Source organism: Phoenix dactylifera, unplaced genomic scaffold (genome assembly GCF_009389715.1).
Source record: "Phoenix dactylifera cultivar Barhee BC4 unplaced genomic scaffold, palm_55x_up_171113_PBpolish2nd_filt_p 000077F, whole genome shotgun sequence".
NCBI classification, from domain to species: Eukaryota; Viridiplantae; Streptophyta; class Magnoliopsida; order Arecales; family Arecaceae; genus Phoenix; species Phoenix dactylifera.
Window position 1 is genome coordinate 1,383,348 of NW_024067676.1, and position 17,627 is coordinate 1,400,974.

The 17,627-nt window shown below is 36.2% G+C and overlaps 1 protein-coding gene across 1 annotated transcript; it reads right to left on the bottom strand.

The window, feature by feature from the left end:
- Nucleotides 1-1,416: 1,416 nt before the first annotated feature.
- Nucleotides 1,417-14,667, bottom strand: LOC103721688 (glyoxysomal fatty acid beta-oxidation multifunctional protein MFP-a). Its single transcript, XM_008811992.3, has 18 exons — nt 14,536-14,667; nt 11,162-11,233; nt 10,999-11,064; nt 10,860-10,916; nt 10,693-10,760; nt 10,521-10,602; nt 6,915-6,970; nt 6,498-6,800; nt 6,285-6,371; nt 4,769-4,943; nt 4,545-4,666; nt 4,274-4,437; nt 3,950-4,204; nt 3,653-3,774; nt 3,388-3,506; nt 2,014-2,162; nt 1,792-1,930; nt 1,417-1,692 (listed from the first exon to the last, which is right to left on the bottom strand). The coding sequence occupies exons 1-18, from the start codon at nt 14,633-14,635 to the stop codon at nt 1,657-1,659; spliced, it is 2,172 nt and encodes a 723-aa protein (XP_008810214.2). The 5' UTR covers nt 14,636-14,667; the 3' UTR covers nt 1,417-1,656.
- Between the last annotated feature and the right edge of the window lie 2,960 nt (nt 14,668-17,627).

Here is a 17,627-nt window from a genome sequence, read left to right on the forward strand (position 1 = left end):
TATCTGTCGTGCGATAACATGCAAAACGTTACAAGTATTTGACATAATTTAAATGAGCGCACTCTGAATTATACAAGTATAGAGCCATTTATTTCAACCAAATCACCTTATGGAATTCTCAAAAATCCTCAAATATTAGCTCTGAAACAACCAGTGGCCATTCAGTATTCAACGTCACGTCATTCCTCCCTTCAAGGTGTATGGGCATTGCATGAAAGGGTGGACCGAGAGGAGGGAATGGAGAGCGGACAAAAGTGGGATATTGAGAAGGTTGAAAATCTTGTAGCCTTTACAAAATTATAAAAAAAAGTCTAAGCCTCATTTTAAAAGATTGCAGCATGAGCATCCTATTCCTATATGACTCATCTTATATATGGAAGAGTTGAACTTGGTCCAACAAGATTCCTTAAAGCATACCACCCTAATAGAAAATAACAAGGCATTGGAACCACCCACCACATTTGCAGGGCTAAACAGCAGCTATTACATTACTGCTTTATGGTTATACCCATAACTCATGTAATAAATAAACATAACAAGATTAAATTGCCCATTAATGTTTATGAGTCCTCTGCACATGAAAGAAAAACCTAGGAGAATCCAAATCGATTCTCCACTTGGTGGAGACTGAGGAAGGAGGCCAGCCTTCAACGATATAGCTGCTCGACAGTAAACTATAGCCAAGCACCAAGCACCAAGCATCGCAAAAGTGTGGCAATGAAGAATGACTAGAGCCATATTACAGCTTATGAGGCATTTTTTGAGTTAGTAATATAGAGTAATTAATAACACCATATATACTTCGAACTTTCGATTCTAGCAAAAGTTAACTCGAGAACAAGAATGGATCATAAAGCATCACACCTCTTGATCGAGGAAGATCTTTTGAATTGCAAAACAGCTGCTAGAAGGTAACTATTAAGAATGTGATACTATTTCATGTTTTTAAGGATGACAGACAAAAGCACCTGATACACCCTTTTTTTTTTTTTAAGAATTTGATGATTATATACCACCACCCAGTTTTGAATCTGAATCCTCCCAGAGAGAGGTGCCAACCAGCTGAGCTACACTTGATCAAGATTGAATTGTTGTTTACATCCCCGTCCAGATGGATGAGTTCTTAAGAGTGTACAGCAGTATGAACTATTAATCATTTGATTAGTTACTAAACAGACAGTATTGAGGTGGGGAAAAAGCTGCCCAGTTTTATAATTAAAAGGACCAATTTCTTTCAACAGCCATGACAAACCTCAGCTTTTACCAGAGTTCTAGAACTACCTCGTAAGCATACACGCACAACTGCAAGGTCTCAGTTTAGAACATTGCTCATAAAGTAAACCTGTTGCTTGCTAAACATCTCTAGTAGCATGAAAATCTAAACACCTTCCTGATACATAGGGCGCACATAAGAAATGATACAAAATAACCATCATCAATTTAACTTGTTTCTGCTTTAATAATTAAACTGCAATCTGTTGCTAATACTACACGGTGAAATCCACAGAATTATCGTACGCATGAATACTGTGGAAAATACTTGAGAGATGTTCCACATAAAGGCCTTACAATGCTCTAGGAATATGCGATCCCTGTGTCATTATTCACCCCTTTATTACATCATCTTCAAAGAGAGATTTTGCCAGAAAGGTCACTCTACATTCGAGCCTTTGCCTGATTTACTTGGGCACTCTGCATAAATTTGATATATAGAATCAATGATTGCTTGGTGAGAATAAGAAGCTACTACAACAAAGACCAGTCACAAAGTAAATGCAGCAGTCTCCTCACCAGAGATAGACCTTTAGAAGCTCTTTCTGCCAGATATGTACAGGGCTTGAAAAGTTCACCATACATATTTGACCATGCATCCAATCTCGAGTGGATGTAATTTGCACCAAGAGAGTCTGCCCAAAACATTATGCCACCCCTGGTTTGAAGTACAAGTTTAGAAGAAATATTAGGTTGAAAATACTATCTCCTATTAATCAACATCCAGCTAAAGAAATAAACCTGTAAGGGGGGAAGCCCATGCCCATGATGGAAGCAATATCAAGATCCGATGCTTTCACAGCAATTCCCTCATCAAGGACTCGGCAGGCCTCATTTACAACGGGAAGGAATACCATTTCTACAATATCCTTATCTGCTAACTTCATTAGCTGCAGCCAAACACACAAAGCACATAAGCAATGAAGTGGCAAATCTGATACACGTCACCTTTGATCATTATTTATGATGAAAAAGACGCCAGGATACATCTGATTAGATATGCAAAGATTCTGGAGCTTTTATGCTCTAGGCTTTCTGTTTAGCGACATCAAATATCATAATCCAGTTATATTCATCCCACAAAACCAGAATTACATGGACCACAGTCGTTATTTATTTCTGGCAGGTCCAAACCACATCGATAACTATGCCATGCCCACTGTGATGCAGGCCATCCAAAAAATCAAGCATATATATGGTTCTGGTTTCATTGATCATCTCTTTACAGGAAGACAGATCATCACTGCCTATCTTACTAGAATTACATAAGATCAGAGATACTGGAATCCGACAGGAACCCAAAATATGATATCTCTGGCTGCTGCAAAGAAGAGAGCAAATTACCTACTTCTTATAAAAGGGAAAAATTGCATACAGTACAAACATGAAACAGATGTTTTAAATGCTTTCTCCTAAATTTATAATGCTTTGTCATATATTTCTCTTTTTGGAGATACAAAATTCCCAACAATTGAACATAAATAGAATTAATCTACCTCATGCAAAGCCACTGATTAAACTCTGATGTTGTCAATTATCAAAATGAATGCAAAAAAGAAAAATCAGTTGTCAAGGACTCTTTCAGCACTATATCACTAGTAGCAATTCCTATGTAATATGCATGCACCCCTTCATTATGCACTCTTGACCTGCTAATGCAGGTTTCATCAACGAACCATTAGCAAGTTGTGAGCCCATCACTATGAACTTCGAAAAGTGATGATTTGTGGGCAAAACATGGATTATGACGGGAATATTTATAAAAGTTGAGTTAGGTTGTATGAAGAATTTAAAATATAGCAGTGAAGTAAACAACTCATTCTTTGGCTTGTTCATGTCTATTTTGGTTATTAAGTCAATGCTTTTCTTTTTCAAACTTTTGGTAACGTTTAAACCAATGCATTATATCCGTACAAGAAAACAAAAAGGTCGATCAACATTGCACTAGTTAAATGGCCAAAATACCTCATGCCATCAATCCAGTATACCCCATGATATATATTATATGCTATCAACCCAGTCTAACAAATGTGAGGAAGCATGCATGCAAACATTTTTACAAACTAGCCTAAAACTGAAACTTCCATTCTGGTCAATAATGAGTGGAAAGAGAACCTCAAGATCAGGGGTAATGCCAGCCATGCTCCTTGATTTCTCGATGTACTTCTTTATTTCAGGGTCTGGACTGGCCTTCCGCTTCTCATATTTATAGAATCCCTTTCGAGTAGCTTCACCTGTCATGAATGACATAAATGGTGGATGAGCATCAGATATTCGTATTAGGGTCTTAACATGCCACAGCAAAGACAGGAGATTTTATCATAGAGTGAGTGAAATGAAAGTAACTGCAGGATGAACACTATCAGGCAATGTCTTATACCTGATCTCTTATCCTCAAGCATTATCGACATTAACATTGACTTATAGACTCTTTCAGGGAAATTTTCAAGGTATTGCATACCAGTAGCTACTGCAACCCCAAAACCAACCAGATCGGCAAGCCTGTGTGGCAAAAGAAAAGACCAGCATCACTAATGCAAAGTCAAGAAGCAGTATTCTTCCTATATCCACCCAAAAACTACACGACAGCAATATTGGAGATGTTATCCCGTTCAAATAGTTTTGCTGATGAATAGTAAAATAAAATTATAGTTTTGTCAAATCATTTTCTGCATACCTGAAAGGGCCCATTGGCATTCCAAATTTGGTACATGCACGATCAATCTTATAGACATCAACACCACGATCAACTAAAAAAAGTGCTGACTGAGTGTAAGGAAAGAACATCCTGTTGACAGCAAAGCCAGTACAATTCCCAACTACAATTGGAGTTTTGCGAATCTTCTTCCCAACATCTAGTAAGTCCGCAATAACTTGCGGAGATGTTTTACGAGTCCGAACTATTTCCAGGAGTGGCATGATATGAGCAGGACTGAAGAAGAAACATCATCAGTAAGAGAATAACGAGCAAAAAACTATAAAGAAATGTAGCTCGAATTACCTAAAGAAATGTGCACCAACAATACGATCCTGAGACATGGTTTTTTCTCCTATTAAATTGAGATCTATTGTTGAAGTGTTAGTAGCAAGTACGCAATGGGGCGAGCAAAATTTCTCTAGATCAGCAAATATTTGCTGCTTCAATGACACGTTCTCAATGACCGCCTGCCATGATACAATTTTCAATGGCAAGATTAAATAAGGCAAAAAAAAATACTTATAACAAAAAGATAAAAAAGAGGGAAGAAAAAGAGTGTGGTGCTTTGTCTTGCCTCAATGACCATATCCACATCTTTAAAGAGTTGGTAATCAAGAACACCAGTAAGAAGCGAGAGGGTCCTCTCACACTTCTCTTGAGACATTTTTCCTTTATTGACACGACTCTGCAAATTGGCTGAAAAGTTGCAGCAATATAAGCATTTGAAATTTCTAAAACAGAATTTCTGAAAAGGGCCCTCAATGCCCAGAAGAGTACCATAAATTAATACGCATGTACCTTTGACTCTGTCAATCCCTGATTTTAAGAATTTCTCATTGACTTCTTTTAGTATTACAGGATAATTGCTCAGGATTAGTGCAGTTGCAATTCCAGAACCCATTAGACCTCCTCCAAGAATAGCAACTTTAGTTATTTTTCTGGGAACCAAACCCAAATCAGTGACACCAGGTACCTGTCACCAGAATTTGTGATGTCATATCATCATATGAGATTTTTCAGTCTTTCTTTTTCCCAAAAAACTGCACAGCTATGTATCAGAAAATAACATGAAACAACTGAGGACCTCCCAAACATACCCAGCAACAGAATCATGCAATTTTTGTTCATTTAATATATGACTATAGGTATTCAACATCCATATATACACTGTAGAACATGCTTTCTAATTCCATGATTGATATAACTAACCCAGCAAAATTGACAATAGCTCATCAAAATGTCTGTGCTGAAAGTCTCAGCTTAGATTTATTAATGGTGTATTCAAAAGCCGATAAATTATTAATCATTAGGTGCTTTTGAGGTCATAATTTTATGGGCTGTGGCATACAAATTATGTAAGAGTACTTGCTTCCTGCCAGCAAGGCCAAGCATCCCACTTGCTCTTTAACCAGTATATTGACATCAGAGCTCCAATGAAAGAATTCAAGGTGCACAACCAAATAACCCAACCTGATCCTCTGAGAACAGAATGCCCTTCATCATGAATTACTGAAAACAGGCTTGAAGTTCAGATAGGGTCTTTCACTAATTCCTCAATCCTTTCAAGCACTTGAGTTCCTAGTCAACATTCTAGGCTGTTGCCTTATAATACCCGAAACTGTTGAAGAAATTAGAGTGACCAAGTAAGAAGGAATAATACGTTACAAATCGGTTTGACCTGAAAAAGGCTATGTCTCTAGGTTATTCATGCCATTACGAATTCTGGAAATAGTGCTTATTGGGAATATTAGAGAGATTCATTTGTTCATACATACATACACATGGATGCATGCAGATGCCTTCTGGTCATCGTCATGGGTAACTCAAATTTAAAAAGGTTAGATAGGTCATTCAATTGTAGGTGTTAAATTCCCAACACCTGGAAGGCCGAGTCAATAATGACATACTCAGAGCATGTGAAATTGACTGAAATGCCCTTTATCTGCACAAAGAAAAGCTGAGAGGGTTTTGGTCATTTTCAAGGTGTTCACAAGTTCCTCCTGTAATCCCTCTTAGTGTGATACGTGCATCTGATACTAGGACATCTCGATGAATCATTTCCTGATGCTGAAAAGATTAAAATTTGGCAAAAGAAAAGAAAAAAAAAAAAGAGCTTCCCCAGGCTTCTAACATCCTCTTCAATATACTTGTCCCAAAAGCTTGTCTCCAGTAGTAATTCATATTATTTTCAGGGACATGTTGATGATTATGTAGGTACATCAGCATCCTATGCAACTTTCAAGGAAGCATGACCCGTTCAAAAGCAAGAATGCAACTAATGCAAAGTAAAGGAAGATAGCAACCCTAGAACTACCTTTGAGGTTGCACGTTGTGCAAAAAAGACATGAACCAAGCTCTTGCATGTGTCAGAGAAAAGAAGTGTCTGGAAAGCCTTCGCTTCCTGCAAAAAAGGAAGAAGTTTCAGATCATAAGAGCTTGGCTTGTCATAGCTTGGAGACTTCGAAGTAAGTACATTAACTAAGTTAAAGCTGAGAGATTTTTAGAATAATAGCATACTAGCACTTACCTTCCAAAGTCCAGCACGAGGTCCTGATACTATACCCTCTTCAATTACATCAAGACAAACCAATGGGTGCTGGAGATTGGGAGCTCGTTTTTGAGTTTGAGCTCTTGCAAACTTTAGTATCTCCCTAGCCTCTCCAAGAGGCTCTAACTTATCAGTTCTGTAAAGGCTCCTGATCCATGGTCTTCTGAATTCAACAATATCCAGAGCCCAACAGCGGGCTGTCCTCACCAACTCCTCAGGTGAAACTATGGCATCAACTAGACCAAATGCATGAGCTTCCTCTCCTTTAATTGGTTTTGACATCTGTTAAGTGATGAATATATAAAGATGCTGCTTGAAAAGATTGGCTTGCATATTCATGATTATTGAGCTACTACAAACAAAAAAGCATCTGCAGATACAAAGAAAATACTTTACCAGAATCATTTCAAGAGATTTTGTAAGTCCAACAAGGCGTGGAAGTCGTTGTGTTCCTGAAGAAAAAATAAAATTAGATGGCAAGATAAATGGCAAAAGCAACAACCACTAAACTAATTAAATTGAAGATGAAAGACATCTATTTCATAAGTGTATTATGCCTGAAAGATTACTCTTTAAATTTTTGGTGGAATATACATGCTGATTCAGCAGAATATCCTTGTGATAAAATGTCTACATCTGGATATCGTACATTTGTGTGGAAGAACTTGGTTACTTGGAAAAGCACGAACAATTTATAGTAGTCAGGTCAAGTGCAGAAGCAATGTATAGAGTTGTTGCATTTGCAACATGTTCGATCTAATTCTCAACTTGCAGATGTGTTAACCAACGCTCTCCGACGAGAACAGTTGAAGAGCATTATTATCAAGCTTATGCATGACTGATATTCATGCTCCAGCTTGAAAGTGGGGGTGTTGATCAACAAGGAGGCTTTCCGTATATTTTCTTAATAATATATTGTGTTTATGCTTATTGGGCTTTTTTCTCCTTTTATTCTCTTGTTATTAGGCCTTCATTGGAGCCTATATAAGCCCAAATTTATATTATTGGACTTGGACACTTATTAAGGGAATTAGTGTCTTTTGCCCCTAAGTAGTGGCAATCCCACTTTTTAATAAAAATAAATACTGCATGGATCAGTTTAGTCCATACAACATCCTTCTCATCTCTGTTCATCTTCTTTCTCTCCTCACCATCTCTCCCAACTTGTCATATATCTTAACACCTTTCTTCTTCTTCTTTTTGTTTAAATGTAACACAAAGAAGTGATCCAGTTGACCAGTTCTAATAGCAACTACAAGATTACCTAAACAGGCCTGATTTTTTCAGCCATCCATATTCATGAAATAAATGACTCAGATCTCCTTTTGAGACCAATTGGTATGATCGTACCTCCCCTATCACCTAAGGTATCATTAAGCACATTGATTAAGTCGTGATTTATTTGAATTCAAGTGGTATTTTAGCTTCTTTATTCCAACCAAATTTTTCTTGAGATCTTGCTCTCTACACAATGATTTTCCTTTGACTGCTACTTACCATCTCTCTCACCTACCACTATCCCATTGTTGCCATTGACAGACCATCAGATGTGTCAGACAAGTATCTGACTTGGACTGACAGAAAAGGGCAATAGAGTAGCAGCAGGGGTATTTGGGGTTGGGAAGAAGGGCGTAGATGATGTAGGCTGGAGGAGGTAATCATGATGAAAGGATTCAAAGATGATGCAGTAGGAGAAGAGGGTGGCAAAGGCAGGGGCGAGGGAGACAAGCTGAGCAAGGGGGGAGAACCATGATGGCATGATCAATGCCAACGATGCTGCCAAGCCTGCCGAGGGTGGAGTCAGCGCTAGTTCGGGAGGCAGAGGAGGATGATAGGGGTGATAAAGGGGAGGGAGAGGCACCACAGTGGTGTTGGTGGCTGGCAGCTATTGCAGGTAACGTAGCGGAGGGACAAAAGCAAGGTTTTCGTCTCGACCAAGAACACAGTTTGTATCAGTATCAAGCAACCCCAAATACAATATATATAAAAATCTTGGCCCTATTATCACAACTGATACAAATTGATAAAATCCAAAATATCCGCCGATACAATATTCGTATCGGTAGATACTATATTCACATCATCCAATATTTTGCAATCATTTTTTTACTTTCTTACATAGACTTTCTTGACTAATAAATCTTGAAAATCAATGCTTAAACAAAGTTCTTGATCGATTTATCTCGGTCCCGGCCATTCACCAAGAAAACTTATAAATCAAGATTTAAAAACCTTGTAGGAGAGGAAATGGTAGCAAGAGAGAGGGTAGGAGAGAGCAGTGGTGGATCTCCAAGCAAGTGGCATTGTTGATTCTTTCAAGTAATGTTTATCACCACCGTAACTTGATCACTAGTAAAAAATAAAATACATATTTTATCCTTATATAAATAAATGATTAGGAATTAATATCTAGAATAACATCATAATTTAAGAAAAGGTGCCAAAACAGAGCCGATAAAACAAATAAAAGTATGATTTCTATTACCAAAAATTAATAGACACAATTACCTTTATGATAAATCTACTCTTCTCAATTCTCTCCCTACATACATGTTTTGGAGTAAAAGAACCAGAAAAGTGAAAATTATTTTCATTAATTCCTTTTATTAACACAATAATTTTTTTTAATTATAGTAAAATGAAATATATGATTTATTGATGGATACAAACTTATAGAATGATAGAGTGCTTTAGTTAGTTTCGAGCAAGAAAAATGGATGCACAACAATATATAATGAGGAAGTGAAAAGGATCGTCAAAAAAGTCTGAATGCTAAAAAAGTGTTATGTTAAAATTAAAGTTTGTTGCACTAATACTAGGTACTGTACCGGTACCGTACTAGTACAGAGATATATTATACCGAACCAGACATATTGTATCATATTGTAGTGTACCGGTACAGTACCATATGATACAATATGTCCGGTTCAATATATATGTTCCTATGTCAACATAGGATAGAGACCCTTTTCTCACACCCAATTATGGTTGATATAACAAGAAGCCAGGTAGAACCGGTCGGTTCCACCCAATAAAGGATGCTTCGAACTCTGCACTGTATCAAACCTTAATATCGTACCAACACCTTTCAAGTACGATATGATTGCTCGAAACCAAGTAGTATGGGTCGGTACGGTGAACCATGGTTAAAATAGATGGGATACTATAGCAAATGCATAGGAATCCCTAGAAAACCCAGCACAACAACAAAGAAACTAGCAAACTATACAAGAACTTTGCTAGATTACTTATGACATTTTCTAGCATGAAGTGTCTAGGAAGAAGCAGGACAACAAGATGGCATATGGTTGCAGAAAACAGATAAAAATTTACATTCGTGTCTTATTATAAGATAAGAATAGTCGAAGTATCAGAAACTGGGAATTATGGAGAGAATTTTTCCAGGAAATATGGAACACTAAGGTCTACTTAATTGGTCGAGAAGATAAGTTTGTGCCTGTTGAGCTGAATAATGTAGTGGCTCCTGCCAGAGTCCTGCGAATCCTGTAAGGATCTGAGGATCCTGACTTGTAGTAAGAAACTCAACTTGAGGTTATTATGGTAAATGTCAACAACATACATTTTCCAAACAAAAAGAACGTTAAGCATTAGTTCTCAGCAACATATTTTACTTGCATTGTATGCTATACGGAGAATACAAATTGAACAATTTTATGTTATCTTTCTCACATTTCAACATTCAATCATAGAACTCAAGGGAAAAAGACTATCAGGGTCCATTCATTTAAGATGATCTATTGATGGAACATTATAAGGGCATGGACATCTAAAAAATATTTGAATTAGCAAATATGAAAAAGGCATTCGAAAAAGTTAACCTACATATTAGTATGACCAAGCTTTCCAAGCACCCAGAAACTACCCATAATGATATCTAAAATTTGCATCTACTGCCCTTCAGGTTTTTAATAATCCAACAATTCTGCAAGAAAAGCCAAGCTCCTGCAGTTCAATTTTTTAAAAGCATGCTCATAATAATACCTCCAAATCCAGGAATAATTCCAAGTTGAAGTTCCGGCAGACCTAGTTGAGCAGTAGAAGTAGAAATGCGCCCATGGCATGCCTAGTGACAACAGAGAATTCAAATGTTATACCTGATTTCTAGACATACAGGCTAGCAAAAGTAATGTTACAACTGAATTGTAACACATACCATTGCAACCTCCAGTCCACCACCAAGTGCTAGGCCATCTATAGCAGCCACTGATGGCTTTCTTGCACCTGACACAGACAAGAAATTGAGGTTCCCAACATAAATCTTGTTTATAACAATCAGAAAATTTTATATGAGGGTGGATGGCAAAAATCTCCAACAAATACCTTCTAAGGTGTCAGTTATAATGTCTATTGAAACATAGCCAGCTTTTGGTTGATCCCCTATAGCAATAAAAAAACTGGACATAAATAGACGCACAAATAATTTAAGGAAGTGTGAAGGTGCAACAAAGATTAGACATACTCTGTCCCCCTTGAATACCACCAAAGGCAGTGATGTCAAAACCTCCTGAAAATTTCCCTCCAACTCCTACTCAATAATCCAAGTTGTAAGAAGGATGGTACTTCTAAACAAATCAGAACTTGTCAATATTGAAAAACCAATTATGCTTAACTACTCACATTACCTGTAATCACAATAGCTTTCACATCATCTCTGTTTAGAGCTTGCTCATAACTATCTTTTAAGCTGAATAACACTGAAAATAAGGACAGGAAATATGACAAACAAATGAATATACACCAAAATATAAGAGATCAATATTGTAATATAAATTGTGCTAACTATAATAAACTCATGAAATAAGAGTAAGTCTCTTATTTAGTGATCTGACCATTGTCAGCCTCAGGTCAAGCAAAATGGATGGAATAAGGTTATTGTTTCATGTAAGAGAAAATATGCACATAAGTAATAGAGCAGATACATAGTACAGATGAGCGGCAGTCTACAAAAAAGAGAAAACTCTTAAGGATACTATAGCACAAGCATGATAAGTAGGAGCCACAAGACAACTTTTTCCAATAAAATATAGCCTTTTGTCTAAGGTTTGTAGTATAGGTACGATAATCATACTCCCCTACCAAGATAGGTTGGAGTAGCACAATAGAGTATCATACCAAAACACGGTATGCATGGTGGTGCTGGTATAGTACAACTAAGGTGTCATACTGTGTCTTGGTACTATACCGTACTGAGGGATGTGTCAATATTGGTACCAGACTGGTATAGTATTGTATCACCAGGATGGACCAATATGCACCAATGCATAAACCCATTCTTGTAAGCATGCTTTATACATGGATCAAGTTGAGTAAACTGGTCTACCATAGAGGTTTAATCAAGAAAAGGTCAATAGGTCCTTTTGCATGGATATTGAGCATTTGGAAAAATAGCAAACTAACACCTTAAGGACTAGATTCACATAATCTGTAACAATGATGAATGCATTAATAAGGTATTTCTACTCACCCAGTGCAAGAAGTTAATTATCTAACATGTAGCATCAATGATATTCCTGTAGGAATCGGACCTGTTGGCCCACCCAGCGCACACCTTCTAAGAGTTTGTCCAAGTCTTAGCCTAAATCCCAGCATGTGGGCCTGTTGGTCTAAGAAAGAATAAAAACCCCATAAAGATCTTTTTTTCCTTTCCACAGAATTCAAGCTAAGAGGTGTTGGATTGATATAAGCCATGCTTAAATGGCCAGTCCAATCCATATATTGGAGATATGACATTGACCTAACCTTCCCCTGAAGATACTGGAACAAATTACACAACTTTCGTTATGGCTCTTGACATAGTGATTGTGAATAGTGCCAGGCCAAAAATTAAAGGGTTAAAGGTCCAACCTTATACCAAGCTGATATAAGGTGGACAAAATAGTCGAGAAAAAGCATCAGCTTAGAAAATAAGCCCACCCTGGGGCCTTCCATGACAGAGGCATAAGAAACCCCATTCTGATCCTATCTTGCTATAGAAGGATTAAGGCTCGTCCATAAAAGTGCATCGGTTCTCGCAAAGATCAATCATGCTCGTCCATAGAAGGATTTACCAAGCCGCTGACAGATAGAAGACTGACTTCTATTCTTTGTACAACCAACCCAGTATATTTTAAGGCTGACGTGAAAATGCTTCGTCTAGGGAACACAGAAACTGTTCCCAATTCTCTACCACATGTACACCCTATGACATTATAAACAAGTAAACAATTACATCCTGGTCATCGCAAAGTCCATATTTCCAATCTGGACAATAACAAAACGATTGCCTCAAGTTAAAATTTCGAATAAAGCAATCCCCAAGCAAAAATTTGATGAGGAATTATTTACATTCATGATATTTTACTCGAAAGCAAGAGCTCAAGCATGGTAAGAGATCAAGACAAAGGAGACTATGAATATCTAATAGGTACCATTGGGAGCAAACAAAAAACAGAACAGAATTATTTGTAATTTATTTTCAGATCAGCATAATTATGACCGCAGAAGTCAAAATTGGAAAAAAAAATTGTTGCTTCGTTAAGCAGATATAGAATATAAAAACAAAAAACATAACTTTTGAGAAAATAATCAAGAGTTGCTGAAGGACATCAGTAGTCTGAGGAATATAATAAGCATGGATTGTATGTTATAAATAATTTTATCTTCTTTCCAAAGGAGCAGAAGACAAAATGGTTAACAACTTGAAACAGCTTTTCTTCTCACTCACCTATTTTAGATGAATAAACATGTAATTTGCTTGTCCTTTCATCTCACATCGGAACACAAGGTAACTATGAAGCATCAACAAAACAAAGAGATGGGATTGCTAATCTCTTAGACCCACTTAGCTATCAATAAATATTTCATGGCACATATATGAAATATCATATGTGGCTGCATTACCGGTTTAGGTTTGAGAATTGAACTTTTGGGATCTAAGGCACAAGGGCACCAGAGGGATATCATGAATGCCACAAAGCCACCTCCAACATATACTAGTCATTAAATTAGAAGATTATTTAGCTAACCGTCATCCAAATTAGGGGATGTTTAACCAATTCCCTGCAAGGTCCAATCCAGAGCACATTTAATAAGCAGTGCGTGAAGAGTTTTGGAGTTTGTTTTGCATCGGTTTCACTCTAAGAAGATTCCTTGGGCGAACAACCCATGATGATTTTTTCATAAAAAGAATGGTTAATTACGATTTACTTCCGGAAAGTGCAGCAAAACTTTCAATCTCCGGGGTATAAAATAAAATACAAGCAACAGAATTTAACTTTGCAGTTCAGCACTTTCGAACAAGTAAAGTGTGAAAAATACAATTCGCTATTATGATCAAAACAATAATCATGAAGTAGGTTAATTTTGACAAAGCATTAAAAACAGAGAAAGCATAAAAACTGACTTTTTATTAAAAAAATGAAAAGAAAACACCAAAATACAAGGTCTTAGATCAAATTAAGCTGCATAAAATGGCAAAAAGATCTCACCAACAGACTTCCCCTAAACGAAGAGATTTTCTTTGGTCAAGTGGGCAATAAGCGCCCAGATAATATGAAGACGTGGCTTTTGATTTACAGTCGATTGATTTAATAAGATTCCTCAAGATTTACCAAGGGCCAACGTTTATGAACAGCCCATGATAGTTACATAGTGTAAAGAAAGACTTGCTTTTAAAAAGAAAATGATGGATAACGGTTTATTTCAAGAAAGTGCAACAGGTTTTTGAGTTTCCAGTGTAAATAGCATAAAATCAATGGACAGATCTAACTATGCGTATCAAAAACCTCTTGAATGCTTAAAATCCGAGAGAAACAATTCGTTGTCTATAATCAAGAACTAATTCTCAAATAGGTTGATGTAAAAAAAAATAAAAAAGAAAAAAGAAAAACATAAAAATTGCTTTTTTGTCATCAAAAGCATAGATTTTCTTCGATCGAGTCCGAAATAAGCGCCTAAGAAAACGAATTTAAATGAAGATAAAATTCTTCAAGACAGAGAAAAATGATGAAGGCAATACCGTCGACCGACAGGGAATTGACGGGAGGGTTGATGATGGTGATGACGGCGACTCCGTCCGCCCCGACCTCCATCTCCGTTCTCCCCTTCGCCACCCCCATCTCCGTTCTCGCGATGCCTCAGCCGTATTCGGTTATGGGGTATTTATAAAGGTATTAATTATGTACCCAAAAAAAAGAGGTATTAATTAAGGTGGGACCGAGGTAGGTGCGTGGCGGGATGGGGAGGTGAGCGGATCTGACACACAACGAGAGTCGTCCGTCGCGTAGCCGAATTTCCGTTGCTCAAAACGGCACGGAATGGGCTCGGAATGTACGTTGATCCATAACCATATCCACGATATGAACCCGGGAGCTCATTCCAAGGTGAGCCCTTTCGAGATAGGTGCCTGCCGTCTTAGGGCTTGTTTGGCTGACGGAATAATCTAGTAATTTTTAAAAATTATTTATTCAAAAAAATAATTGCAGGAGCGGATAATTTTTATTATATTTGGGCAATGCACAGTCATCCTAATTAACGGATTAGATTCTCTTTTCTTTCACGCCAATTTATTAGGATTCAACTAATCTTTTAACGTTTATGGAATTTCAATACTAAGGAATACGTTTAAATCAAAAAGAAGTTAAAAATAACGGTTGGGAGCAAGATACTGCTCCTAAAAAGACTACCAAATTTTATCCATTAAGAGGCCTGATTACGATAGGATTTTAAATTAAACGGTAACATAAAATAGAAATATTATAAATAAATATGAATTGTTTTATAGAAACCATCTTACAAAGCAATTTCATGCCATAAAAGATAGATTTTATGAGAAAAAGAAACATCTTCTCTCCCCTCTTTGAAAGTATCGGTAGGAGCAAGGGAAAAAAACACTCTTTTCTCCTCCTGTGAAAGTGTCTTGCAATTGTGGAAGCTTAAAGGAAGAAAAAAAAATCACTCTTTTCTCTCTTCTATGAAAGGGTTGCGCAACTGTCAATAAAAAAAACACACTTCTTTCCTCTCTTCGTGCAAGCTTCAAGAAAGAAAAAAGCAATACTAGTTACACTTTACAAAAAAAAAAAAAAAAGAAACGTTGATAAAAGGCTTCAAGATTAGGTCTAATCATTTTCAACTCTTTTATATTTTGCCAATTTTGGTTTGTTTATGGTGATTGTCTTAATTAATTTATTTGATAATATTATTTTTTGATTCAAATGTCTAATAGAAAATATGAAAGTGGGTATGAAAAACTCAAAAAAAAAAGACAAATTGAAAGACTCATTCAATCTTAGAAAGAAGTTCTAAATAGATTTGTTGTCACAAATAAACAAAATACCACATCAAGTTCAACTCAGGAATTAACAATAGAGCAAGCACCCAAAATAGAGTTAGAAGATGACATAAAAAGAACGAAACAAAAAATGAGATTGACAACCAGATTCATAGTACTATTCAAACATCTACTAAAACAATCTCTAGTGAAGAACACAATGAGGAATTAGATGAAGATAGAATAAACAAAGATAGCATAGAGCTTAGTAAAACTAGTTCTGTTTCTACAAAAATATATGATCATGGTCAATGAAAATAGATTGATACAAAGTTGAGAGATCTATTAGTAGAAAGAGATCCAATTAAAGATTATGATCTTCATTTTTCTAGGCATGAAAATAATAGACACTTCTCTACGAAACATTACATTCGTAAGTCACCTAATAGTGAAAAATATGATAGAAGATGGTTAGTGTATTCGAAGAATTTGGATAGAGTATATTGTTTTTGTTGTAAATTATTTGATTCAAAGCCTAGCACGAGTCACTTGGTCAATGAAAGAATTAGGGATTGAAAAAATCTAGGTATTAAACTCAAAAGTCATGAAACAGCTAATAAACATATTACTAGCATGAATAAGTGAATTGAGTGGATTCTACAGGAGAAGCGCATCATCCTGAAGGGTGACTTAGTGGAGGTGATTAAGCGGATTCTACAAGAGAGGCTGGGGGTGTCCGATCACCCACTTCTAGATGACATCCGGAGGCTACTGAGGGAGTGTGATGCCTTCCAGGTTGTGCATGTGTTCCAAAAGGTGAATCGAGCTGCTGATTGGGTCGTCTCTTTTGCTTTTCACCATTCTAGAGAGATTTTCTGAACCCGCTTTGTATCTATTCCTCCACCTCTGTGGAGTATTTTGTCCCTTGACTCAAATGGCAATGCTCGCGAGACTAGTGTGGGTTGCCGATATACCAAAAAAAAAAGTGGATTGATTTAGAAATGAATATCCTAAAATAAAGAGTGAAGCCACATGCTTAACTACATATGAGGGGCATGAATATTTAGTATGATATATTGTTTGCTATTAACTCAGTTAGTAAGAATTTACAATCTGGAGACATTCATATTGATGTTGTTATAAATCAATTAAAAGGTCTTCTTTCTTATTTGAAAAGTTATAGAGAAAATGGATTCATGTCTGCTTTGATTTCATCTAAAAAAATTGCAAATAAAATGAAAATAGAACCTACATTTCGTGAAAAACATGTGATTCATAGAAAAAAATAATTTGATGAATATAGTGATGATGAGACAACAAAATCAACTAAAGAATCTATGACAATTGATTACTTTTTATATATAGTAGATTAAGCTATTTCTTCAATTCAAAATAGGTTTGAACAATTCACCATATATGAAGATGTTTTTGGTTTTTTATTTAATTTTAGAAAGTTAAAATCTTTGAATGAAGAGAATTTGAAAAGTGTTGTCTTAATCTTAAAAACTTTGTAAAGCATAATAAATATTTTGATATTGATTGTCTTGATCTGTTTTCAGAGTTAAAAGTTTTAAAAGAAGTTTTACAAACAAAAACTAGTACCCCTATTGATACTTTAAGTTTTATAAAAAAATATTTTTTTCCAAATGTATGTATTTCTTACAGGATATTGTTAACGAAACTTGTAACAGTTGCTACTGCTGAAAGAAGTTTTTCAAAATTAAAGTTGACACAATCGTATTTGCGGTCAACTATGTCACAAGAAAGATTAAATGAATTAGCGATATTATCGATTGAAAATAGTATTTTAATGAATCTTGAGTATAAAAGTTTGATTAGTA